This window comes from Dermacentor andersoni, chromosome 5, assembly GCF_023375885.2.
Source record: "Dermacentor andersoni chromosome 5, qqDerAnde1_hic_scaffold, whole genome shotgun sequence".
Lineage (NCBI taxonomy): Eukaryota > Metazoa > Arthropoda > Arachnida > Ixodida > Ixodidae > Dermacentor > Dermacentor andersoni.
Window position 1 is genome coordinate 134254174 of NC_092818.1, and position 27711 is coordinate 134281884.

General features: G+C 43.7%; 1 protein-coding gene across 3 annotated transcripts; it reads left to right on the top strand.

Moving 5' to 3' along the window:
• The first annotated feature begins 103 nt into the window (after positions 1–103).
• LOC126531213 (transmembrane protein 192) lies at positions 104–27681 on the top strand. Of its 3 annotated transcripts, none has more exons than XM_055071027.2 (6): positions 104–380; positions 5569–5706; positions 11881–12115; positions 21686–21841; positions 25419–25527; positions 26832–27681. In XM_055071027.2, exons 1-6 carry the CDS (start codon positions 294–296, stop codon positions 26971–26973), a joined length of 867 nt encoding a protein of 288 aa, XP_054927002.1. In that variant the 5' UTR covers positions 104–293; the 3' UTR covers positions 26974–27681. The 3 variants fall into 3 exon arrangements, with proteins under 3 accessions (XP_054927002.1, XP_050034605.1, XP_050034604.1); XM_050178648.3 differs by lacking the exon at positions 104–380 and adding an exon at positions 4282–4478; XM_050178647.2 differs by lacking the exon at positions 104–380 and adding an exon at positions 4882–5002.
• Positions 27682–27711: the final 30 nt, after the last annotated feature.

Sequence of the window (27711 nt, forward strand, 5' to 3'; positions counted from 1 at the left end):
TGTTTCAGCCTGAACAGTGCGTCGACCGCCAGGCTTTTTTACCGTTTTGCAAGCAAAACTGACGTGCTTCGCTTCGATGGTGTCTTTGCGACAAGCGATTATCGAATATGTGGAGTTGATGCTGTTATTTGGAACGTTTGAGCTTGTCGAAGCGGACCGCAGGTGACGCATAGCTAAAGCAGTATAACGGATGGCGCCAAAGCTAATTTGAAGAGTAGCTAGAGAATATCCGAGGGATTTTTTATAGTCTTCCATAATATTGATACATGCACACTGCGTGTTTCTTGTGACCGATGCACGCGGGCGCCCCGACGAAGACGACGAACGCTCTCTGGCTCTCGAGCTGTAGGCTGAACTGGCCAGCGCTGCAGTCACCCTTTGTAAGTATACTTTGTAAATAGTCTCCAGTCTTAATACTTTGTTCGCGTAACAATATGAGTGAGTGATGGCTGAGTCAGCGTTGCTTCGTGTCTTTTCTTTAGTCCATATGGCGTTGAAGTGGCACTTTCCTTTGTTCTGTTGAGTTTCCAGCGAACACGCCTAGAACTTCGAAGTATTATTACAAAAGATGACACGTGATCACGTAGCATTCAATGCGGTTACCAACGGCGGAGAAAATTACATCGATTTCTTTTAACCTGGGTATCGATTTCTTCTAACCTGGGTGAACTAACATATATTTATGAACGAAATTTCCTTACGGGAATAACAGCCAGAATCAGACTGGACGAGGAGGACAGTATGCAGGTGGACATGGGCAGCGCTGGCACACCGCAAGGGTCCGTCGTGTCACCGATGCTCTTCAACCTCATCATGATCGGGCTAGCTGAAGAACTGGAGCGAATAGAAGGCACTAGTCACACCGTTTATGCAGACGACATTACGATTTGGACCACGAAGGACGCAAGCGAGGGCGATATGGGGGACAGACTTCAAGAGTTGGTGGAGGCAATCGAAAATCATCTGGAGGGCACCGGACTAGAATGCTCGCCGGAGAAATCGGAACTGGTGCTCTACCGCCCCAGGAGGCTAGGCAAACCGTCCAGAGACGTAGCGGAACTACCCAAAACTGGAATCAGATTAACCAAGAGGAAAGGCACGGAGATACCCATAGTCCAGGAGGTCAGACTCCTGCGTCTCTGGATCGAAGCCAGGGAAGAAACGCGGAAACTATAACGCGCCTGGAAAAGAAAGTCACGGCGACCGTTCGGCTAATACAGAATGTATCCAGCGACAGGAGCGGCATTAAAGAAAGAATAGTCGTACTGCTCGTTCAGGCCTTAGCGATCAGCCACGTCGCGCACGTGGCGGCATTCGTCCACTCGAACAAGGCTGAGAAAGACAAGATCGACGCGCTCATTAGAAAAGCGCACAGAACGGCACTGGGTCTCCCCCAATACACAAGAAACGAAAAGTTACTACAACTCGGGGTACATAACACGCTGGGGGAAATCGCGGAAGCACAGAGGATAGCTCAACTCGAACGACTCTCCAGAACCAAGGCGGGCAGAGAGATCATGGAAAAGATCGGCGTAATCTACCATGGAATGAACGGCCCTAAGACGCAGATTCACCCAGACGTCTGAGCCGCAATAAACAGAAAATATCCCGAAGAACATGCACCCTGTGCACAATGTCGAGAGAAGAAAATGCCGCACGAAAACGTTTCTCAAAAACCACGGCGCGCGGGAGGGGGTGCTCTTCGTAGACGCCGCCCGGTACCCCCGAAACCGGGACGACAGTGGTGGTGTCGGCGCTGACTTCGCAATGGCGGTCGTATGCACGAAAGGAAAGACCGTGACTGCGGGCTCCGTAAGGACCAGGTCGTTGGAGGCAGCGGAAGTAACGGCAATCGCATTGGCTGTAATCAACGGTCGGCAACAAGAAAGAACAATAATCAGCGACTCCAAGACGGCTATTAGGAACTTTACAAAGGGCTGAGTCTCCACCGAGGCGGCCAAAATCCTGAACCGCAGAGGAGAAGACTTCAAGAACGGCAAAATCGCACCCAAATACCTCAAATGGATCCCAGCACATATAGGAAAAGTAACCACGAATGCCCCTCCCAACCTCAACGAGAAGGCCCACCGAGCCGCGCGAGAACTAACCTACCGCGGCTCGGACAGCGACGGCCCAACACCCCACAAACCCCGGGGAAGGGGGAAGGAGTGCGGCGGAGGCGATGGAGAACACGGAGGAGGTGACGACGACGAAGCAGCGATAAAAGACGACAGGGACAGACATGGTCACATACCACGACATACTGACACACTATACGAAACAAAGAGAAGCATATCCACAACTCCACAAACAACTCGACAGGTCTCAAGAAACAGATTGGAGAAGGTTGCAAACCAGAACGTTCCGAAACCCAGTACATTTAAAGAGAGTAAATTCAACACAATACCCAGACGCGAGCTGCAAGCTCTGCAAGCACGAACACGCAGACATGGCACACATCTTATGGAAGTGCACAAAGATCAGATCAATATATGTAGAGGACAACATAGAACCGGACCTTCTCGAGGAGCGATGGCTAAGCACTTTGACTAGCTCGGAACTACATGACCAACTATGGGCTACTCACCGGGCCCGGGCAGCGGTGGAAAGGCTATGCCTCACCGCACATAATGCCCGGGTGGCAAGAGCCCGGGGTGGCAACCTCGCAGGTCCTTTTTTCATTAAAGATTTTCCTGTCCGTCAGTCCTTTGGTGCTTAGCGCTCTTTTGAAAGCCAGCGGTCCACGAGTTCCACAGCGCGGGTTTTACGTCGCCTCGAGGAGGAGGAGGAGGAAAAACTTTATTTGCTCTAATTGGTTAGAAATTAGCGGTGGCAGATGTGGTCGGCCGTCCTCACGGTCTTCTTCCCCATCCGCGCAGGGTCGACGCCCCTATTCCAGGGCACCACTGAGGGTGGCTACTCGGTGAGCGTGCCTTACTAGTCCATGCTGGACTTTCGGGTCGCTGCTGGAGAGCACCCTCTCCCACTGCTCCGCACTCGGGTCTTTTATTTGAAGGAATAGTTGATTCTGAACGCATCCCCATGTAATGTGATATAAGGTGGGCTTGGCGCCGCACCAGGGGCAAATGTCTCTATATACTGGGTGGGAAACATCTTGCTTAGTGTGTTTAGAGAGATGGCGCCTCGTTGAGTGGCGCCTCCTGCAGGCGCTCTTCTTCTAGCTGGGCAATGCGCTCTGTCTCCCGGGCATCTTTTGATGCCTGTCGTGCGGTCGGGCCGCCTTCAACCCGTTTTCTTCTACCTGGGCAGCGTCCATACGAACCAGTGCCATGTGCTGTGGTGGGGTGCGCCGTTGCGAACGTGCTCTCCAACCAATCTGCTTTGCCGGTTGCCGTTTTATGCTTACATGTACTCTCGATTACGGGAGAGCCAGAAATTTTTATTCAGTGCGCACTTGTTCGGCTGGCTTCGCGTGGCTCTGCCTGCAGTGCGGGAACGCTAAAACAAATCGCGCACTTTGATGTGGGATCACGTGTTGGGCGACCTTGGTTTCAATCGCGTAGCGCGATACCGTTTCCTAACCTTTTCCTTCCTTCAAGTTTCCAGTAATAGCGGGAGGTATCGCATGCTAACGTTGAAGAGGGAGAGTCGGCCCATAACAATGGGTGAGTTTACTATCTCATTTGACTCTCTAATTTCGAATTCGTCAAATCGCAACGCTGCGCACCGGGGCGCCATCCAGTCATTGTCGCTCCAGGGTGCTCCGGTGCGAGCTGGTGTGATTTGCCGAATTCGCCATGAATTTAAGTGAAGAGCTTTTCTCTCGACCACAGAGCGTTCAATTGAACTAGGACGAGCTGCAACCAAGAAACGACATTGCCGTACGCCAAAAGCATGACAGCATGACCTTCGAGATCTCAGCCTACCACGCGTTTGAAACAGCAGAGCGCTAAAATCTCGGAGGCCATGCAAACTGGCGCAGATGCTTTCGAAGTCATATGAAGCTCAATACCGCTTAATAAAAATATAACGCTTGTGCATAACCTACTACCATGAGCAAGCCATCACGAAATACACAGTCGTTCCTAGATATAATTTCCCCACGTCCGTCGCTGGAGAAGTGCAGATCGACGGACTATTGTGTGCGCTTTCCGAGTTGTGCTGTCCGCGGCAATAGAACCACTAGAGTCCTTTTATCAGTGTCCTTTTATACTTATTAAAGGACTCTGGTACCACATAGGCTACGAGCATGGCTACATCGGCTACAAAATGTGTTTTCGTTACCCTTAGCAGGAAAAGCTGCAGGCTATGCTCGATGTCTTCACATGGCAACACTGTGTGAGCCGCCGCCGCCGCAATCATGTCGAGGCGTTCTGTCAACACAGCCGACTTAAAAATAGGTGGTTTCCGATCTCGGTGTACTGTTCCACGAGTGTCATCGCGTAGATTCTGATGTTTTTTGTGTAAAAAGTGACCGAAAAGTCATGGTCAGTTTGGCAGACCACGAAACGTTTGAGGTAGGTTCATTCCGTCCTTCTCGCCGATGGCTCGTGCAGTGATTCGATATTTTGTTTCGTTTCTTCGTCACCAAATTGTGCAGATATGTCAATTGGGATGGCAGTGCACTTACCACAAAGTGGCAGCCTAAAATGTTATTGAAACACTAAGGATGACGCCAGTTTAACTCCTCCCTGACGATCAATTTTTCTTGTTTTAATTTTTGATATTTGTTTCTCAGTTCGACGCTCACGGTGGATCATCGCTCGACTGACCGCCGTATCATCCGCGCGTAAGGTCGGCGCATCATCTGCAATGCTGTGCTTATCATATTACAATGTTATCGCTATAGCAACCGTACGGTCACAGTTCGACTCTGGCGCGTCGATCGCTTGCTTGCAGTTCAGGCAGCTTTGATCGAAAGAGCTTTGATTCGGATTCTAGCCGGTGGTTTGTAGAAGCTCAAGTTGTTTAGAGGGACACCTGATGCATGTCAAGCATGAAGGGGATATGGGAGTACTTAATGCAGCGCGACGACATCATGGTACGCTATTTTGTTATGGTATCTGCGTGCTACGTTAAACAGTAGCTGGTTATCGGGCGTGCGTCGTGTTTCGGAAGATACCAATGCGATGCAGCCGAGACATTGAGTTCCACCAGAGAGGTGGAACATCTTTGGAATTTTTGCAGTGCTGCTCGAGTGTATTTTATTAACCTTAAATTCGTGACTCGCGTGCCGCCGCATGTGACAACACTGCTTAAGGAATGTACCATAAAAGATTTAGCCTCTTGTCAGACTAAATTTATAAATGCTACAATGCGTTTGAGCAACGTGGGACTCTTCAGTTTCGTAAAACAGTGTTTCGCGAGCGACGCACAGTTTTATTTTGAAAGCGACTAGAAACACTGCACTTCGTCAATGCTTAGTAAAATGCCGTTCATAGTATCTATGTGACATAACAAAGGTGCACGAATTTGTGCATCCTACAGGGAACGGACAGTCACGTCACTGATCGCAGACCTATTCACTGACTTTAGGGTCATATTGCAGCAACATGTCTGTACTTCATTTAGTCTGTGAGTCAACTTCGTGGTTTTCCTATTTCGCAGGCTTCCATGGCAGACAGTGCAAACTTTATGTACAAGGATGCAACACCCCTTGTGAACCCGGTCTCGGCACCTGAACTCGAGCCACCTTTCAGGATTGTTAGAAGTGCAGCAGCTATCATCTTTCAGGGTCTGAGTCTTGTAAGTGTTGTCTGAAACACGGCAAATGCTCTGTGCAGCAGGAGTGGTTGTACAGAGGGCTTAATATTCTGCGTGCTGTGCTTATATTGTACTCACACATTAAATTGGTTTGTTGCCTGAAAGAAGACAGTAAAAACGAACAGTGGCTAACTGACAGGGTAGCTAATAAAAGGCATAAGAAATTCAAAGCTTGTTGACAAACGTACTCGCAAGCCTCCTGTCTCCTCACACATGAACAACCATGTTTCATATTGCTAAAAACTCGTAACTGAAGTCAATCATTATTACGCCTTAAAACCTGTCTTGTTTCACATGTGTGCTATTTCTCATGTGTTTATTTTCCCTTGTGCATTTAATCTTATTGTTCTTTGTTTCAGTGCAGTTGTATTTGCTTATGTAGGCACATATCAGAATAAGGGGCAGGCTGTTAGTTTAACACTGTGTTGTGCTGCCTTCTTGTGTCCTCATCCCTAGATCTGCTTCAGTGCCATGATTACTATATTTTTCATATCACCAGTGTTGCCTAATATGGTGTTGCATGTTTATCTTGAAGTGTGCTCATTGTTAGATTTTTGTGGGGGAAAAGTTATCAAAATTGTCTGGCATTGAATCTTCGCTGATAGATGAAAATGTGGCACTCTTTGACCACCATCTTGTGCCATAAAAGGCCAGTTGTCATCATCAGATTGGGCTATTTTTATGACTCGCTATATTTAGTGACAGATTGGTGTGTCTTGCTGAATTATTTAATATTCTTTAACCAATAAACTTTAACTGATTAATGGTGAAGATCACTTGAACAGCCATTCGACTTAACCAATCCTTTGCTTTCCGAAGCAGAAGTCATGATTGATCACATTATCTTTAACCCTTTACCAGTTGTTCTCACATATATGCAACTTTTCTGCTAAAGGTAGTCTACACATTAACAATATACTTTTTCACGCAGGTGCTGGTTGTGTATTTGTGACAAATCAGGCTTTGTGCCCTGAACATGCACCACAGTTTAGGAGCAATAAATTAACAGCTGGACACCACTGCATTAAACTTCAATCAATGAGGGGCTGTCAAATGCAACAGATAATTATGCCCAAGTTTTGTGGTATAATGAGTCTGAAAACATCTAATCGTCTACACCCTGGAGGTCACTGAACACACAAATATTCTGAAGCCATTTACTTTTTCACTTTGGTGCATGACATTTGACATTTGCACCATTGAATGTATGCAGTGGCACAGTGTGTAGCGATCTCAAAATTGCTTTTTACTTAATAAAATTAATGCTGGGTCAATCTAGACAATAATCACTTTTCTGCCAGAGTATAAAAGTGATAGTACTTTAGCTGTCATTGCTTATGTCATCCTAATTGTTCCACTTTGGTGGACACCTTCATCAAGCCCATCGGTTCTGTCAGCTTGAATGATGCATTTAAATGTCATTGCACAATCCCCATCAAGTCCACGAGACTTTGCGCAACAATAATTTTGTGGTGTTTACTTACAGTAATTGTTATTAGTTGGATGACAGCTTGAAAAAACTCGGTGCCCTTCTATTCTGTGAAGAAGGATGACCAGCCTGTGTATGTAGACCTCTTAATGGCGAACTGCACCTTCGCCGCAGGCCGGTCCGACATTGCACTATCATAGGGATCAGCGCACATATGGGGAGTGCTTAAAGGGACACTAAAGGTTACTACGAAGTCAAGTTAAAGTGATAAAGCAATGCTCTAGAACGTCTAAGGCGTCAATATAATTGCGAACAGAGCTTTAGTAACCGAGAAATTGAAGTAAATGCATGACATGATTTGAGACCCCCCAGCGACATTCCGGTTCTAGTCCGATGACGAAGGCAGTCCTCATCATAATTTATGTCACTAGTACTCAGCTGCTCGTATTAAAAAGGTAATTGCTCGTATTAAAGATAAAAGTTCGATTCTCAGAAAAAATACCATTTTGACATTACCCTTCAGTAGTATAGGTGGTCGAAAGGTTTCGTTTTCGCTCGACTCTGTGCTGCACGCGCTTTGGAGTTTCAGTTGTTTCGTTATCGCGTCGTGCTGCGCTGGTTCTGCTGGCTCGCAAAACTTGCATTTGCAACAAGCAGCGAGAATGCTACGTCTACGTGATGTCTTGGGATGCGCGAATGGTCTGCGGAACTTGGCCAAGGGCAGTTGCAGCGGCGAATCCAGCGTTACTTATCGCTGTGTGCAACGAGTGATCCTCTCCATTCGAAGTGGTTAAGTGCCATACCCCTGCCACAATGCGTTGGCAAAGAGCTGAAAAATCACATAGTGTGCTCGCTGCACTTTTGTCCAGAGGATTACGAGTTCAATGCGGACTTACTGAAGTCGTGTGGAGTGCCTTTCAAAGCAGTGCTTTCCTGTAGCGCTGTTCCGTTGGTCTTGCCTGTATTCTCCGAAGCACAAGAACAACTGCAGGTTGAGGACGGGGCGGTGAGTGCAGCATTTGGTTTTCACGAAGGAAAAGCTACAAATGTGCGAATATGTACAGCCATGACATACAGTTGCCGTCGTAGTAGTACACAATGACGCCGCAGCACGAGCCCTCAGCAGCAGGTCACGTTCGTCAGTGCTTAAATAGCTGAAGTCGAGCCCAGAATCGCGAGCCAATGTGTCATTGTCAGGGTTGTCCATTGCAATGAGCGTCAAAGTTGGCGTCATAAAATAAAGAACCAGCTTATCGTCACGCGCTTTCCTTCCGCTAACCAGCACAGTTCCGCTTTCGCACTGCTGTCGGCTCAGTCTTGGCTCTGTTTTTGGCCATGCCTTTGCGTTTTGCGCAGAAAAGCCGTAGCACCGTCTGCGGGCGCTGTTTTACTCATTGACGGCGCAACGTCACTATGAGACCATGATGTCGCCACTCCTCGATCGGAGGGCGGCGAATTGAACTTCGCTAGAGGTACATGGACACTTCAGAACGCATTTTCTCTTAAAATGTCTCTTCTTCGCATGAAACAAGCGTTTCAAGGTTTCTGGGATTGTATTTCAACAGTCCATGTTGACTTAATATTAACCTTTAGTGTCCCTTTAACACATGCTGCACCTCTGCCGCGGGTTGGCTTGGTTTTGTACTATCGTTGGGGTCAGCCCATATATAGGGAGTGCTTAACACCTGCTTCACCTCCACCGCGAGTTGGCCCAGTATTGCACCATCTTTGGGATCGGCCCACGTATGGCGAGTGCTTAACGCCTGTTTCACCTTTGCCACGGGTCGGCCCAGTATTGCGCTATTTTCGGGATCGGCCCACATATGAGGAGTTTTTGTCTGCGCATCGACACGATCCTGAGAGAACTAGCCTTTAACAGCTTTGGTGTAATTCGCTGTAAAATTGGTTACATCTTTGTGTTTCTTAATTAATTAATGACGATAAGCGTGGGAGCATTAACACGAGCGCGTTTGTGCGGTAACATCGAGGGACGCCAGCGAGCCAGCTGTGGAAGAAGACGACACAGGAGCCAGTCCTGATGATGATAGTTTTGTGTCGACACATGGACACGATCCTGGTGGAACTAGCCCTTAACAGCTTTGCTGTAAAAATGTATATAAAGTATCAGATCTCTATGCCCCTGCTGAAGCGGAGAAAATAGATAGCAAGGAGAGGAAGGACAGGGAGATAAACGAGACGAGCATCCGGTTTGCTACTGTACACAGGGGTAAGAAAGTGGGGTCAATAGAACGGAGGAGAGAGCACTCTGTGCTAGCTGGAGGATGTATGGTGGACTATAAATGGTCATTCAAGCCGGGGCACTTTCAGAACTGCTCAGACAGGCGAATAGTATTTAGTGCTAGCAATTGATGTGGCCATGGCTCCAGTATTTATTACTCGTAAAATGACTTGGGAAAGGACGTGTAGACTAGCCAGTCTAAAGTTGTCTGAAGAATAAGATGTTAGACGTCATACGAAAGACAGGTACACAACAGGTGCTTGCGCATACAGGAGTTGCAAACTGGAGTGCCAGCTGTTGCAGTATGACGTGAATAAGCATTTGCAAATGCCACTCCCAATCACAAGCGGTACGACAGTGTTGCTTCTCAGCGGGAGAGACTAGTTGACACTTGAAGACAAAGCTAAGAGAAAAGTTGTTGCTGTTCTCAGAGTTGGAACTCAAAGCAAACAGGTAGCTTGTGAAGCTGTTTCCTTTAGCTTCTGTTCACCTGACAACACATGTCACTGACTGGAGATGGACAGCACTTTCCAATGACTCATACAACCAAGGCGTAAGGGTAAACTGTTTCCAGTTGCACAAAGTATAGTGGCAAGTGTGTTTGTGCAAAAATTTCCAACTGCTTAATGGAATTTCGTGAACCACAGGACATCTGTAAAACTATTGCAGCATTGCCCTTTGGTTGCCAGTGAGAAAGTTTCCTTTAGGTATGGCTCTATACTTCAGCGTAAGCAAATTTTAACAGCTTTAAGCATGAGTGTTTCATTGGATTATTGCTTTTGCAGTAATCTAAGTGTGCAGTGTTTAAAGTGAACAGCTGTCTTTGAGAGCTGGGTGCATTTTTCCGTATCTGGCCACCTGTTGGGGAATGCCCTTTCGTGTGTGAAGGGCTGGCCACATAACTTCACGAAAAACTGTGAGGAGGTGTCACCAACTTGTGGGTGACACTTTCTCACACGTGCACATGTTAAATGGTTCATTGCCAGGTGATGACAACTATATCATTACTTCTCGCATTTGTTCCACAATCTTGGCAATGTTCGCCTTGCATCGGGTACATAGAGAGACATCATATGGTTTACGCTGCAGCAATAAAAGCATAAGCAGTTTAGTGGAAAATTGCATGTCTTGATAACACCTAAAGAAAAGCTCTTAAATAAAAAAAATTACAACTGATTTACCCGCTGGAAATCTTTGCCCTTACTTGTCCAAAAGCATTATGCATCATCCTTTAATTGTAAAAACACCATTAAAGTCTTAAACATGCCATCTTCATAGTATTGCCAGTTTATTCAATGCATTTCAGTGATTCTCAAAGTTGCATAGAAAATGCAGCTGGGCCAGAAAGCTGTTCACTTACCTGAATAACCAGCTTTGATAGTTCCTCCATAATTTTTTTTACTGGAGCATCAATTGTCACAAATGTGCAACATAGCGGAAAATTTGCATGTTATTTTGCTTGCACTCAGCTTTGTTTCTTCAGATTATGCCACCTACATAAAACGAATTCGGATGCAAATTATTTAGCTCTGGCTTTCGTAAATCTGGCATTACAGTTTAATTTTGCTGTATGATATTTATGCGAAAGTTTAATAGAAAATGCAGCATGAAAACAAGAAACGAGGACAGGTACAGAATGATCAAGTCTAACCCTCGCCTTCTTGCTTATAGTATTTGCATTTCCTTTGGGCTCATGCTTTAATGTTGTCTTTTGTATACATCTTTCAGTCCTGATTGCTATGTTGACATAACTTCAGAGGTGAGACTACTGTGCAGCATGGCCAATGTGGACAATATGGTAACAAAGTAACAGCATGGACAGATGATGAAAAGGAAGAAAATGAGATGATCAGCCCTGTTCTATTTCGTTGTATGTGTGGGAAAGCCCATTTCGCTTATGATTTGCCACATTACCCTAGCCATTGAATTCTTTATTCATTGGGAAGCTTCGTTTTGAGCGGGGGGGGGGGGGGGGGGGGGGGCTGGTTCTCTGGACATCTTAAATTATAGTGTGTGTGAGAACCTGCAGTTGCAATGGTTAATGTTTGCTAGCTAAATATTACTGACCCTTTTCTTGTAGTACTATGGTTTGCCCCTCTTGTAGTGTTCCAGAAGTTCTTTTTTCCTGTCTGTGAATTAAACTAAAGGCATTAAGCATTCATTATTTTGTGAAAAGATTTTATCAAAGTTCCTTTTTGTGTTTTCCCATTTTTTCTCAAAGAGAGAGTAGCTGCTCCTGGCAAAGCTTTTAACAGCTGTGTCATTTGGCTGAAGGGGTCAAAATGTGCTTGCTCATGCAATGTGCATTCCTACTGCCGCTTTTCAAAAAGATCATGTAGTGAAGAATCTGATCATTTATGCAGTAATTTAAAGGCCTCTAATTGTCTTAACGCTGGTTAGTGCCTTAATGCAGTTCATGACAATCGAGTGAGTTCATATGGAAGGAGTTTATTCACTCATGCATTGTTTTGTTTCATTATTCATTCAGGTTGCTGTGGCTGGGTTGAGCTTCGTGTTGCCTGCGGTATCCAGTGAGAGCAACCGTTCTCCCACTGATGCCTATTCAGTTATCTTGTACGCACACACCTGCCTGTGGGCGTCCATGACACTGATCGACTCCTACCTGCGCCACCAGCACAACATCCTCCACTGCAGTGGATACATATACTACTACCAGCTCACCAGACGCCTTCGTCGAGCAAATGTGTACATTGTGTCAGCAGGTATGTGCACATTAAATGCAGCTGTACCTCAAATGACTGACTTGATGAAGTTTTTAAGAATGTGTTGCAGATGTAGCAGCATGTCATCTTTCCACGACGTGATCATTCTTTCAAAGTTAAACGCGTAAAGTGCCCTTCATCCTCTCATGAAAACTCTTCATTCCTTGCATGATCATTCAGTGGAAAAATTTGGCATTGCACATCCCCTCAGAAACTGACACAAAAAAGAGAAATCCAAGATTTACTTAGCTGTGATGGAAATGTATATTAATATTTTGTTGATTGTTCTTTTGTTCCTCCTTTCCTCTCATATTATGCTTCATGTTTTCATTGCTGTTTTTTTTATCGTTGCATTGTTGTTTGCTCTTCCTAATATGTACAGCATTATTAATGATTGTATCATGCCCCTCCCCCCTTTGTAATACCCTCTGCGTGAGGGCCTTTAGTGGCAACATGAATGAATAAATAAATAAATAAATAAATAAATAAAAAGGCCTGTTCAGTAGCAAAAGAAAACATTCCAGCAGGAACCACCGAAGGTCAATGTCAGAGTCAGGGATAGTATTTTAGCTGCCCAGCTGCATTTTTTTAGCTGTACTTTTCACGTGAAAAGTGTGGGGCCTGGTGCTTGCCCTCCTCAACTCTCTACTTCTCCTATGTGCCTGACATCATTGCTTGCACCAACCAATCTTGCAGCTCCCTCCCTCCTCGGCGCATGCACTTGCTCATCCTCCACGTTCGGCTTTGTCCTCCTGTGCTTCGTAGTTTTCTTTTTACTTTCATCCTTTTCACCCTTGGCTCTCTCTGCCACATTAATTCACCATCTACCAACTACAGAAACTTGGCAAAAAAGCTAACGAAAGTTATGAAAAAGTAGCAAAAACTAAATCTTTCTGCTATCACTTGGAAGTGACAAGCACAAGCAGACATACAGGTGGCGAAGAACTTCAGTGCACTTCAACCCTGTGATATCAAAAGCCTGTGACAATGAAATCCTCACAACAAATAATTTCGGTGTCTATACTGAAATTCCATAGAGTTCAGTGCACATCATATGTCTTGACAATAAAATATCACTAAACTTCAATCGTGCATTAGCAAAAGCTGCCAGAACATGAGTCCTCATATTATATCTATCCATGTAATGCTAGCAGGGTCTAAAAAGCACTGAAATGCATTTCCTGTCCACTTAATTGTATAAAGTAGTGCCACAGCACACTTGTGTGACCATTGCCATTTTTGTTTACAAAAGCAGCGAGTCACTAGAAGTGATTATATGCCCTAGATACATGCCATAGCCGCTATCGCTTGGCATACCATTGCGCGGTGCATACTCTGCAACTGAGTGTGCATCGAAGTTAGCCTGTGGAGCAGGGAAAATAAGTGCAGTAAAAACAAGGAACTCCATGCACCGCCAACATGGACTTGTTTCTGGCGCTTAAGATGGAGATCACAGCGTGGGCTCCCACACCTGTGGCCATAATTTAGAACTGAGGCTATGTTGTGTCCCCGAAAGTGATTGTCACAAATTATGGCCTCTGCTTCAAGTATATTGTTTCAGTACTATGCTGGATTCAGCATTATTAAACAAAGATATGTCTGAAGGTGCAGACTGTCAGTTGATCATTTCTGCAAGATTTCACATGACTCGGCACCGGACGTGTGAGCGTCTACAAGCAACAGTGTTCCTCCGGTGCTAAACGCATTGTCGTGTCACGACGCCAGGAGTGCTGTCACTCGTAGATGAGAATGTATCCGGTACTGAGTGACACAATATCTAACAAAAGTTATCATATTCCTCTAAAGGGATCGACTGAGGATACTGCTCCATGTCCGTGCCATCAGCACAGTGTTGCTGTCGCTGAATAGTGCATGGGGCACACTTTGTGCTGTTGAAAATGCGGTTCTGGATAGCCTCAAGCAAGGCTCAGTGCTGAAGTAATTAAAACATATTTTTTACTGCAAGCTTTTGTTTCGCAGCAGAATCTCTGTCTGCTCTCATCTCACAATAACAAAAATATCACGAAAGCTAATCTTACCCTTTCCCTGTAAATTTCATTACTGTAGGTTTCAACTGTAATTTAATCTTTATTAGTGAAACTTTCACTTGTAAAAGGAACTAGTAGAACATGCCAATGACAGAGGAAATGCTGACAGCACAGTCAGTGGTCATTAAATCGATTGACGGTGCTGGCAATCAGTTTATTGTTTATCGGCCATCATTGTATGTTCTGGAACCACAGGTGGTCATAGCTACAATTCAAGAATGCACGAGGTATATCATGTGCAGTCTCTATCATACTTAATCCGGACACATCTCAATTGCCTTTTTACTTTTCCCATGAAAGATACCTGAAATTTCCAGTTTGGTTCACTTAAATGAGCTAACTTAATGCACTTTCTTTCAAGGCGTTTGATGTTTGCTCCTTACAGTCTTTGTTTTTGAAGTAACGCCACTAGATATGTGTCTTCATTGTTCAGGTTATAAATCTGATGGTAACTGTTCATGTGATAACGCCAAGCCTGTCATGCTATGACATGGAGCGAAATACAAGAATGCTTACATAACTTGGATGAGTCTTGTGACATGGGCATCACAAGTTATTGTGCATTTGTTCAAGAGCTACATCAATTTTGTGATATCAAAATTTGACCAACATTTTGCCTGCCAAACCAATGGTCGTGTACTGAAACCAACTTATGGGGCAAAGATGAGTGTTATACGGAATACATGGCTCTTTAAGAACACAGAGGACAGGTCAAGACGAGACAAACACTGAAGTGAAGAAGATAAATATTCTTGACCTAGGTTGGTTTACCTGTTAGTGACATTAAGTTTGGAGCTGTCTGCATGAATTTGTGTTTACTCAGTGATTTTTAAGTAAGCCTCCCTAGATTTTCATGTACCATCTTTGCTAATTCAAAGTGGTCAGATTCAGCACAAAGGATGAAGGCAAGGCTATGACTCATGTCTAATATAAGCTCCAGCAGAAATTTTGTCTCCTTTTTAACTTAAAGCAATCATGCTGAACGTGTGCTTACTATTTCACAGTGCTCCCATTCCTGCTACAAATGAGAGTTCCTATGCCATCCTGATAAAGAAACATGACTTTGCTCTGAAGTACACCAAAATTAGCAGCTGCACAATATGTGTGTTGCCGCAGTGGTTTGCAGACATGCATAATGCACATGACTAAAGCAGTCAAATAAACCGAACTTCCCCTAGCCATACGTCGTCAACCGATAATTTGGGCTCGGTGGACACTGCTTAGAGGTGGGAATAATCGAGAGTCTGAAACACCCGAATTTGCCAAAGAACAAGTGACATTTTTTCACAAGTGGCTAAAAATGTGCACCGTATTCTTGGGCTTACCACTTTTCATGGGATTTCATGTGACTAGCGTCAGACACCTCGACATCTACAAGCGACAGCATTCTCAGCACTGTGCCAAGAACGCTATCACCCAATGACGTGTCCAGTACTAGTCGCACAAAAATTCACGAGAGTGAAAGCATCCCCATAAGGGATGGTCCAAAAATAAGGTCGGAGAGTTTGTTAGCGTGCTGCTGTGAGCACATACGTTTGCTTGTGATCTGGTAAGTCCGTATCTCTTCCACTTTCAAGCTGTCACCGCAAAATAGTCGAAAGTACAATTGATGCAATCACCGAATCTTCAACCTCGGGCAACATAACAGGGCTACGTTTTTGTAGTGATGCCCTTTCTGGTGTCAGTCGTTTTCGTGCTTCGTCAATGATAAGAACAGCAGTCCACCTGCGTTACCAATAGCATCAGCTGGTCGGGAATGGTGTACAGTAGGGGCAGCTATAGAATTAAACGTAATGCTTCGCTATAAAATCACAGCCCAGAAATTGACCACTCTTCGATAGCCAAATGACTGCAAGTGTTTTTAGCAACAGTCATTGTCCTCGTCGGTACAGGCATGAAGATGGTGTTAGCCCTGCGTAACAACTTGAACTCGTGGGACAATGTCACTGTTTAACACGTGAATGAACAAGCGCCGCAAGCGCGATACCAACACCGCAGGGCTCACACGAGAAGTGTGGCTTGCCAGGATTTGCTTGTCCTAAGGCTTGTCTTAGCAGGCCCAGGCCATGCATGGGCGTGTTCACGGATGGGCGTAGGTCGGGCCTTTGAGCACACACATGCTCTCTGCATAGATCCAAGGCATTCTGTGTGAATATGAAGTGACAAGATTGAAAAATTGCCTCTTAAGTATGGTAGCAAACAAAATAAAGAAATTGTTCTTTTCCGATTCTTTTTCTGGTTGAACTTTCTAAAAAGAAAATAAATTATAATTTTTTTTCTACAAACAAAAACAAACTTTCTTCTTATAAAAAATAGTATCTACTGAAAACCATTCTCGATACGGTCTAACTGTTAAAGCTCTTGCAATTGCACTGTTTCATCATTCCCAAGATGATTGTTTCATTGCAGTTGCGTCATGTTACTGGCCTTTATTTACTGTACCACATTGACCATTGCTTTATGGTTGCTGCAGTACACATAGATGGTTTACACCTTAACTGCATTTGCAATGTTATTTATGGGTCTAAATTTATGCACGAGAGGTGCTTCATCGTGGGCTCATTAGGGTTGGTGTGGTGTTGCATTTCCATACCTGTCAACTGTCCCAAATTTTTCATGAAGTTTATAAATTTCAGCCCATTTTACGATTCTGCAAGTGTTACAACAAGGTTTAAGAAAAGAATTCTGTGTGTTAAAAAGTTTTAAAGCATCTTGAAAGATGGGGTAGCACAAGATTGCTAAAATGCATGCTAAAAATTGCCGTGTTACTTGAGCCATCCTCTTAGTAGCAGGCAAACTGCAAAAAAGCATCAAAAAGTAGGGCAACTTGCTTGGAGCAAGCTTAACCATGTATTTATTCAGATACATCATGTTGTCAGTCTGTGCTGTTCTAAGTTTCCTGCTTCTTGTGTGCTCTGTCTAAAATAAATCATTGTTAATTGCAAACATATCGAACAACATGAGCTCTGAGAGCAGACTCCTAAAAAAGTGCTTGTTATCCCCATATCACAAACATGCGATTTCGTGCCTGGAGAATTTTCACGAATTATGAAGTTCACAGGTTGGCAGGCGTGTATTTCCGACCTCCATTATTATTGTGCCCAATTAAGGATATGTGTATTTGAACTTTCAGTTGCTTTTACACCTAATATCATTTTAAACTTTTTCTTAATGAGCCACTTTATTGCAACAGCAATTAGGACACTAGAGGTGTGTTTGCACCCACACCGTAGTGCTGTCGCGCTATCAGCGCTTGCGAGGTCAATACATGTAGGTTTACAGGCATATAAGGTACCCCCCCTCCTTAAAGGGCCCCTCACCAGGGCTGACCATATTAAGATGACAAGCGCAGTGTATACAATGCACGCTCACAATCATATCTGCTAAGAATTGCATCGATAAGCATCGCGGAAAAGTTAAAATTTCAAACTAAACGCCGTTTGCTCTTCTCCTCATGGTTGCTGCGCTCCAAGACTGAGGATGATGTCAGCAAGTGTGCGTATGCACATGTGTACACTGTCACGTCGCTCATAGTGACCCCTGACACTTCAAGAATTACTCAAGGCAACATCTCTTATTTGCGTAATCTGTTTCAGCAATAGACGAAATAAAGTTTAGAGAAATAATAAAACACACAAACTGAATGTCTGTGTGTGTTTGTTTTACTTCGCACCACAGAAAGAGAGATGTATTTTTGTTTCGTCAGTTTGTTCCCACATCGTGCAGCCATGCGCGCTGAGTCATTTTCTACCGTGTTCCAGCATGCGATCATCCTCTGTGATCTGCTTGCATCTGCCTCAGTGTTCATGTAGCACTGACTTATAGCGCTAGTCAGGTGTTATCGAGCACAGCACGCATAATCATGCGCTGCATGAAACAAGATAATTGCAGCAGCTCGCATGTGCGACTGTCAGTGGAAGTGCGCCACGCAGCAAAAAAGCGTGAGAAAAAAAAAGAAGGCAGGACCCATGGCATGTTTGTCACGTGATCCTCCATTTTCGATATGGGAGAACACAGGGAAGGAAATTCCTCTTGAAGAGGCTATCAGGGCAGGTGCTGTTGCTTGGAGATACTTAGATTATTTTTTGCATTCTGCCTAATTATGTAATTTTATTAATTATTAAGCTTCTCAAATAATGTACTTAAATGAGAAGTGTCAATGAGAAAATTGAGAGTAACATGAAAACTCCCGATACAGCTTTTCGTCGCTCAATATGTGCTACATAAAAGTTTTTTTCCAAGCATGAAAGAAACCCACAAATACACGCAAAGTGCCTTGAGTGGCCAGTCTCGTGATAGTTTTCTGGAAAGCAGAACAATGACTAATAATAAAGGCAAATAGCAATACAGACCAAATGAAAATAATAACTTGCTATTCAATAGTCACTAAAAATAAAGTTTAAAGAAAGAGAACAAGTAGGACCAGGCAAATAATTTCAATATTCAATTAGACAGTCAAAGAAAGTGCTTAAATGTGTCCATATGGGCAAAATAAGGCATAATGTTTAGGTGATGGTGACTTCTAGTATTAGATGGTTCAGCAAGAGTTAGGTAACTGTATGAAGAAATTGGGCAAGATGAGTTAATAATGTAATGCAGAAATTTTAGTGATTCCGTGCATCGGCGATCGAAGAGGGGTAGCAAGCCAACCAATTGACGATTAATTCATTACGCTAATGTAATTAGGTGGAATGCAAAAAATGTAATCTGTGTGTCTCCAAACGACGTCACGCAACATTACCTTGGCTCAGTCCAACTATGTGGCATTTGCAGATATCTAAATCTTAGTGCATGATAGTTGGGGACAAGCTGTATACATAGGACACAGTTTATAGTATTGTTTAAAGCGAAGAGGCTAGCCAACTAACAATTATATTCCTAATGGCATGGATAGCCTATGCCTAGAGAATGAATATGTTGCTGTATGTTCGCCTCGCTTCAAATTGCTTTGTGTGCTGCTTTGTTGACCTTTAAATAAACCTACAGACTTTAGTGATCGCTCCAGCAGAGTCTTTCATCAACAGCGTGTGAAATGCACATGAATGAATGAACATTTATTAGGGATGGAAACGTCGCCACTAACATGCAGAGATCATAAATATGTATAATTCACTCGGTAATCGAAATGAGGGCAAGCCAGGTTCCCTCGAAGTCAGAATCAGTAGTAGTCATGCGCAGCAATGCTTATACAAAAAAAAGGAAAGAAAAAGAACAGAAAAATGGGCCACTATCCCTGGCCCGAGCCTGCGAAAGTAGATGTCCAGCAAAGCTGTTGAGAATCACCACTACAACTGCTGAGGAGGTATGCAATGATATATTTCATTAGAGTAACAATAGTAAAGGTAACTTATAGAGTAATGGTAGCCATGGGGGGAGTAGTGGTCATAGTGTTGTTTCCTTTTCCCTTCTCGCTCCTCGTATTCACTCTGCTCCTCCAGAGTCCCAACTATCCATTGCCTACCCATAGCGGTGCTGCAACAACAATGAAATCAGTTGCTAGGCTGGTTATTTTCTATACAAAACGCCAGTGATGCCACTCCCCACGTAGGAAGCTGCTGTCGCCACTGCAGCTTGTGCAGCAGTAATCTTTACTGGGAAATGCATGTAGGGAGTGTTATATGCATCTCATTGTTACTAGGGGCGCTTTATCATCAGTTATGTGGTTTGGATGATTGTTTTGTGCTTGTGCTTTATTAAAACGAACGCTGCTCTGTATGTTGTACACGTGATTTAAAAGACTATATGCACTTTTCACTTCACTTTTCTGAGTGCTTGAAGCCTGCCGTGGGTTGGCCCTGTATTGCACAACCTCCAGGATCGGCCCACATTTTTCCCCATGGATGCGGTCACAAAAAATGCTGACCAACAAGCAGCTAACAGCTTTGCTGTAAAAGAAGAGGCTGCAGTTTCGCCAGAAAGGCAAAGCAATATTGGTCCCTTCAGTCACAAATTACGATTGGCCATTGATAAATGTGTGAAATTTACATAATTTTATGCCAAGGTGCTGGAGACTCCATAGAAAGCAAGCCAAGGTGGGATGAGGATGACTCTGCATTTTATAGAGGCCCATCATAACTATATAGTAATTAAATATACATTTATTGTACAGTCAGTCATACTACCTTTCTTCTGAATCACCCGCTCGAATTACATGCACAGGTTAATTACTGGGTGCAAGCACTACAACAAGGGAAAAATAAATCTATCACAATTACTACCGAAATGGCCCACTTCAAAAGTCCTGTCAATTGCGGTAGTGCCTTCATCAAAGTAGTCATCAAACAACACAACAGGTGTACTTTGGGAAAGTAGAATGCTCAATTTATTCAAAGCTTACTGTTCGTTGTCTATTCCTTGCAACCGCTGCACAGTAATGGCAAAAATAGGTCACGTCCACAAATGTCTACGTCATGATGGAAGGGTTAAGAACAGTTGCACTTGAAGAAACTTCGTGTGACCTCACAGAATTGTTCACTGAAATGACAGCCTTATATGAGTATTTACAAGACCTCATGGTAAGAGACAGTTCAATTTCACAGCCCGAGTTCCCTCGCACCACCAAGAGACTGGCGCCTCTCGGTCTCAGTGGCGTAATCTTCATTTGTGTGATTGTCTTATATTGCTATCACTGAAGAACATATATATATAATTTATCATTTTCTTTAATTCAATTAATAAGTACATGCAATGACACCTTTGCTGTCCTTGGTGTCTTTGTTCTCTTCTTATGATATGACTCATAAAAACTAGGCCCTCGGTTTCCTTTCTTCTCTGTCACATATATATATATATATATATATATATATAAGCTTTATATTATAGCATTATATATATATGTGAACGAAAATAAAGGAGTAGGGTTCGAAAAGCTGGTTTCCCTCCCCTCCCCCTGGAAAACTGAAAGCTTTTTACTGCGGTTGTCTGTATGTGCATATATATGCTTGTCAATAGACAGACCCATAGGATGCTTATGTCAAAAAACATTCACTGTTCACTGCAGAGCACTTAAATAATTCATAACAACCATTCTCTATAATACCAAGCATGCTTTGCATTGCATTGATGTCAACTGGAGTTGAGTCTGCTTTCATTTCTTTTTTTACATTTGTGTATAATCTTTAGTGTTTGCAGCATAAAGTGTACACACTTTATGTACACAGCTTTAGGTAAAATACCTTGCTAGAAATTTTTAACCCACCCTTTGATTCTGTTGGCCTTGGTTGTACACATGCTTTGTTGGAAAAACTCTTGTCTGAATGTTTTATTGTCACTGCAATTTTATTTTAATGTCTTTGAATCCACCACCTGCGCAGTAGTGCACCGAATTTCTCCAGCGGGCCTGGGCTTCGAGGCTCGGGCCTGGTCATGCAGTGGTCTACGTTAAACCCTTACGTTTTGAAAACCTAGAATTTTCCGTTGACCAGCGATTCAGTGTAACACGAGCATGCCTGATACTAGTATAGCAATTGCTGGTTCATCTGCAAATAGGACATACCACTGTCTTTTGTTGTTCCTTTCCCAGGAAGCACAATGCTCCTCTTACTGTCTGTGCTTGTTGACAACTACTGCCATGACCGAGGCTCCTGTCCTGGCTCACCTCTTAAGCCTGTCCACTACATACAGATTCTCCTCACACTTGAGACAGTCTTGGCCTTGCCTTTCCTGCTCAAGTACCTTGGTAAGACCACCATGTGAATCTTCTGCACCTTTTAAACAGACCATAAAGTGACTTGGAACATGTAATGCTCAGACCACTTATCACGTAACTGCTTATGGTGCAGGAATTAGTGCATTATAGTGCCTTATACCAAAGCAGCTTGGCCAAAATGCATTGGATACCTACTCATAGATGAGGTCTGTGATTTTGGTATCCTGTTTTTTAAATGAATGCTAAAGGAACTTGGCAAGCAAGTTTAAACGCATAGTGTATTGCTTTGAAAGCTTATGACTCTTTTGCCATATAGCTGATTAGAAGCAGAACAAATTATTTATGCTTACAGTTTTGAATATCGCTCTCAAACAATGAAGTCAGTGTCGCAACACATGCTTCTTGGTACTTACGAGTATTTCAAGCCTTTTAAGCAGCCTCAGACACATGCTCTTAAAATCTATGACATACTGCAGCACTGGTGTAGGAACACACAATGGTGTTGCCATTTGGTTTTTGTTTTGTGCAACCTTCTCAGCTTGCCAAGCTGCAAATTATGGTAATGCTGACCTACCTTCTCCAGAAGGGTAATCTACAAATCTAGCTCAGCTTGACATTTTGTCAGTCTTTTTTGGGGGGATAGTGTTTGTACAAGGTAAACTTGCAGGAAGTTTATGATGGAATATTTAAATTGGCAAGTTTGTGTGAATTAAAGGCTTCACTTTTGTGTTAGTGTAGCAGTTAGTCACGAATTGGTAATTCGGACTCAGCGGGTACTGCCTAAAACTCTCAATAATTAGATGGGCTGTCGACTAAGTTACACAAATGGTGTACACATATTTTCTTTATAATTCTCTGCATTTGTTTACCTCCGAATGCACCAACTGTCATCAATTGTTCTTTGGGCACTTTGCATCCCAATCTTGTTGAGGTGGTAACAAAACTACATTGGCTTCCGCTATCAAAGAGAACCCTGTACTGCATGTTGTGATGCCTGCCATTTTAGCATTGATAGTTTGCCAAAGTGCAAGAGCACCATCTTTTGACCAGATAAGGCTTGCTGGCTCGGTTTTAACTAGTACTTCATGCCTTTCCCTAGTGGGTTCAGATGCGCACAATGATGTAATGTGCCTTCGCAAGCAGTTCTCACAAGTGACTTGGCTTCTAAATTATGGTGTCACATGGTCATGCTTTAGGCCAGTGGTTCTCAAGTGCAGGCCTCTGAAGCCATTTTTGAGGGTCCGCAGAACCAATGCTCGCAAAAAGAAAAAGTATGGCTGTAAAGCTTTTGTTGCAGTTTTCTATGACATATGCATGCGAGCATGCTTTTTCCAGCCTTGCATACTTCGGAAGCAAATACGGAAACCGGTTGAATGTGGCTGCAAATACGCAAAAATGTGGCTGCAATACGCAATACGCATATTGACATGCTGTGCAGATTGAATTGACATGGCACTTTTGTTTGACCATTCTTTTACAGGTAGCAATAAAGGCACCTGTTTCATGCCACATGTTGTTTTAATTTATACCCCCACCCTCACTGCATGGGGTCCCCCATCACTTCCACAAGTCCTCAAGGGATCCCCGGCACATCCATGACTGAGAACCACTGCTTTAGACAATGGAAGCACCAACCTTCCTTCATGGCCACTTCTTTCTTTTGCTTTCTGTTCATTTCTTCACCTTTGCCAACTTCTGCATTGTGTTGTTCAGAATGGCAAAAGAAGCGCCATGTCACTCACAGTACTCTGCGGTGTAGGCACAGGGGGAAGTTTTTGTGCGATTGAAGTCTCTTGAACATTTCATAGTTTATTGCTTGTAGCACATGCAGTTATTTGTGTCGTCTGTTCCTTTAAATCATTGCCACACTAAAGCTGGTTGTCAAAGAACTCGAGATGACAGTCATAGTCGCCATCCGACTGCTGTTCAGCTGCTACTACTGCCATCTTGTGTTTGCAATGTACGTACTAACAGACCAGCACGAGGCACAGTGGTTCTCATAAAAGTGTAAGACCATATAGGGTGGCAGGACTCGCAGGAGGATTTCTCATGGCATAGAAGAGTAATTTGCTGGGCTTGTTCCAAGAGCGTGCAACCTCCTGATGTGTACCTGCGCCTGGTCGTACAGGTGTCCGAGATGAGTAACGTCATATGATGACGATACAATCTGTAGGTAAAGCAGGCTCTGGAGACGATCATGCACAATCAGTTTTTCATCGCCAAATCTTTCGGAAGAATCTCAGCGGCATCTTATTGCACTGTTCCATTGTCTGGAGCCTTGATATAGCCGATGCAGCTGATCCAGTAACAAGTGAGCTCAGGTAATTGAACTTGTCAGCATTGTCAAGTCAGTGTTATCGTGAATAGCAGACTTGAACTGGATCAAGAATTGATGCCACGATGGTTGATTCCCGTCGAACTTGAATAGCTCCAGCTGTGGTAACATGGACTTGTGGTGAGTATTTTCATTGGTCAAGTGAACCGGCTGAGGCTGCCACATGCTCTCCATTTTGATGCATGATTCCATTGTCATCTTTGTGCCTAAGTTTGCGTATCTTGCAGAGTCTTGTTTCTTTGTCTATCTGTTTGTCTGGGGTCTCTTCAAATGTTGCGTCATCAAGCTTCAGCACTTGGAAATATAGCATCTCTATCCAGCCTATAGACACACTTGCTTTTGTAGCTGAGTGTTTTGTTTCGTGGTGTGTGTTGTTCGCCTCGTTTCTGATGTTATCTAGGTGTGAGCAGGACGCCCTGCTGTTATCGAAAGAGCCTTTGCATGACGCTAGCTGGAGACCTCATCGCCGAGGTCATCAAACTGATGATCGTCAAAAGTAGTACTTGGTTCTGCATGTCAGGAGCAGCTTGGCTTCATGATGTGATAGGTCTCGGGTTTTGACACTGTGTGGTGGACTTTCTAGAGGCCACCCGCTATCTGTACTACACGGCAGTCAACCTCAGGCCAGGACATGCCAGGCGGACATGTCATGTTAAGAAGGAGAATTTATTGAAGTGTGGTCACTGCCCAAGGAATGCGTAGTGGCACAAGTAGCAGGATGACATGATGATGATTGCACCTCTAACCTCCATGGAAGAAGTCCCTACAGACACCATAGCAAGGACCCTTAACAATGCTTGCTGCTATGTGCTTTGTGAAATCTAGTCAGCTAATCAGAATACATGTGTGGAGTCCCATGTTGTGTTGCACTAAAAGAAAAGATGAGTATAAAAAAACAAATTACATTTGTTTCTCTTTCCATGTGACACTGTCATACTTGTTGTTCGGGCCTCCTTCCAAGTGTTCTTTAAAAAAATAAATATGATTTGATTTGATTTGATGTTTACCTGGGTTAGGCGGTAGTGTGATGCGATTCATTCCCAGATGCCTAATTTTGGGGCTACAGCATATTTGGCACATGGTTGTGTCAGAATCACACACCAGTGAAATAAAAATTTAAAAGAATAACAAAGTAGGGCAGCTTTCACATATTGAAATGTGAAAGCTGCCCTACGTTGTCTTTCTTTTTTTCACATTCAATTTAAATCACTGCTATAAATGTGTTGCAATGAAAAGATTTCAGCATCAACTTTCATTGATGTTTCTTTACAGTGATGACACTGAACTTCCACAAGAACAAGTATAAGCCGGATTCTCTTCATGATGAGCTTCTTCTCAGCTTCATGCATTCACAGTCATCAGCTGGTGATCTTGGCTTTCGGTAAGTTAGGTGCACATATGTCACATTTGCTTGTTTGTTTTCTTTTATAAAAGAGACTGTTCGCAGCATGTGGCACTTTTGCTAGAGGATACATGTAGGGTTTTCAAGCACATTTTATTATTTTGAATGCAAATAGAGGGATTACAGTCGATCCCAGATGTATCGAATTATTGCCTATATCGAACAGTTGAAAAATCCCCTTGGGAATCCCATGCAAAAGTATAGCGCTATTGTTCGCGTATATAGAACTCCCGCGCACCGGCATATCGATGTATCGAACTCCGTGTTGAGCTGCACCCCGGCAAGTGCGCTTCTCCCACCATACCCCACGCCTGTGAGTGCGCTTCTCCCATCGCGTCCCATCGCCGCAAGTGCGCTTCTCCTCATGAAACTCTCGCAATGTTCCCACGATCTCACGCATGCCACCCCGCACTCTGAGAAAGGGACGTGTAGGTAAAAGGCACATCACGAGGAGCACTTGGAGTGCGATTGGGTGTGAAAGGGAGATGGGTGGGAGAAACCATGCTGACTGCAGGTGCCCGTTTTCTGTGTTTTGGTTGGCTGACAACGCTGGCGCAGCGAGACGAACGAGGCCAGTGCAGCTTGGGCTTGTGGTAGTACGGAGACGCAGAGCAGTGCGTCTTTCAATTCGCTTTGTTCCTTTTATTCACGAGGCCAACGCGAAGGCTTGAGACTCCTGTGGTGCAGTTCATTTTTCTTTCCGCTTTTGGCATTTGTTCTGGAGCCATGGCCGCGAAAAAACGCGAGAATTTGGATTTTTCAACAAAGGCAGACATCATTCGATGGTTGGAGGCTGGCGAGAAAAAGTCGCCAGTCGCCGCGGCGCTCAGAATTCTGCGCTACACCCCGAGTACGATCCTCAAAAACAAAGCCGATGTTAAGCTGAAGGCAGTGCAGTCCAATCGCCCTGGAGCGTGTCGTGTGCGCGTCCCAACCTTTGCATTAGGAATCGAACTCAAGGTGGACGTCCTCGTAGCCATTCAAATGCTGGCTGGTGCTTGGAACAATGTGAAGAAAAGCACAATTGTGAACTGCTTCCGCAAAGCAGGCTTTGTGGTAGTTGCAGACGACGGATGTCTTGACAGTGAAGACGATGATGCTGGATGCCCGGACAGCGAATTTCGCGAGCTCTCAGCATTCCCAGGCACCATCCCAGGTGGCATTACAGCACATGATTTTGAGACAAAAAAGTGCGATCATTATGCGAGTAAATACGGTATATGTAATCCTTCATTGATTATGTTGCAATAACAATTATCGTGTTTATTGTCATGGTTTTGCAGGGATGACAACTATTTTGAAGATGTCTTGGAGAAGCAGTCGGACATGATCCGCTACTTGAAGAAATACAATGCTTTTCTCGGACGAAAGATACTAAATCTCAGTGTTGAACTGAACAACTTCAGGGCGCACACATCTTGTTAAGAATCTGGACTGTTATAGTATGTGTGTATAAGTGCGTGTGTGTGTGTGTGTATTTTGCTGATATGTTTGTTTTTAACTGTTTTCAAGGATTTTATTGAAATTATTAAAAAATGACACATTGTTTAAAGAAATTGCATTCTTGCCATTTACTTTATAAGGTTTGTGCTTTGAGTTCACTGCTACCCTTTAGTTTTCTTAGCTTCTGTTGAGATAAGAAAGTGACGCATTGTTTAAAGAAATTGCATTTCTGCCATGGTTTTTTGAGGTTGTGCTTAGAGCTCAATGCTGTCATTTGGTTTTCTGAGGTTTATTTTTATTGAAATGATTAAAAGGATGACACATTGGAAAAATTACAATATTCTTACAATCACTTTAAAGTTAGCACTTTGATTTCAGTGCTAACATCTAGCTTTCATAGATTTTACTGCTACAATAAAAGATGACACATTGTTGCATTTTTTGCCCTGATTGCAGTTTTGCCTTAACTTTCATCAAGTTTGATGCTGACGTTTAAGTTGTGTCCTGCAAATAGATGGCAGTGTAAAGTTGCTCCTTCCTGTAACTTTCATAGCAGCTTGCCGTTCTATTGTTGCCAAAGATTTCTGAAGTTTTATTGTACTGGTTCTTTACATAATAATGTTGCTATGTTGCTGTGTTGCTGCTTCCCAAGGTTTTTAGTCTAATAAATACTGCTTCCTTATACTACAAGACACTGAACTGTGTTGCATATGTAGTTTA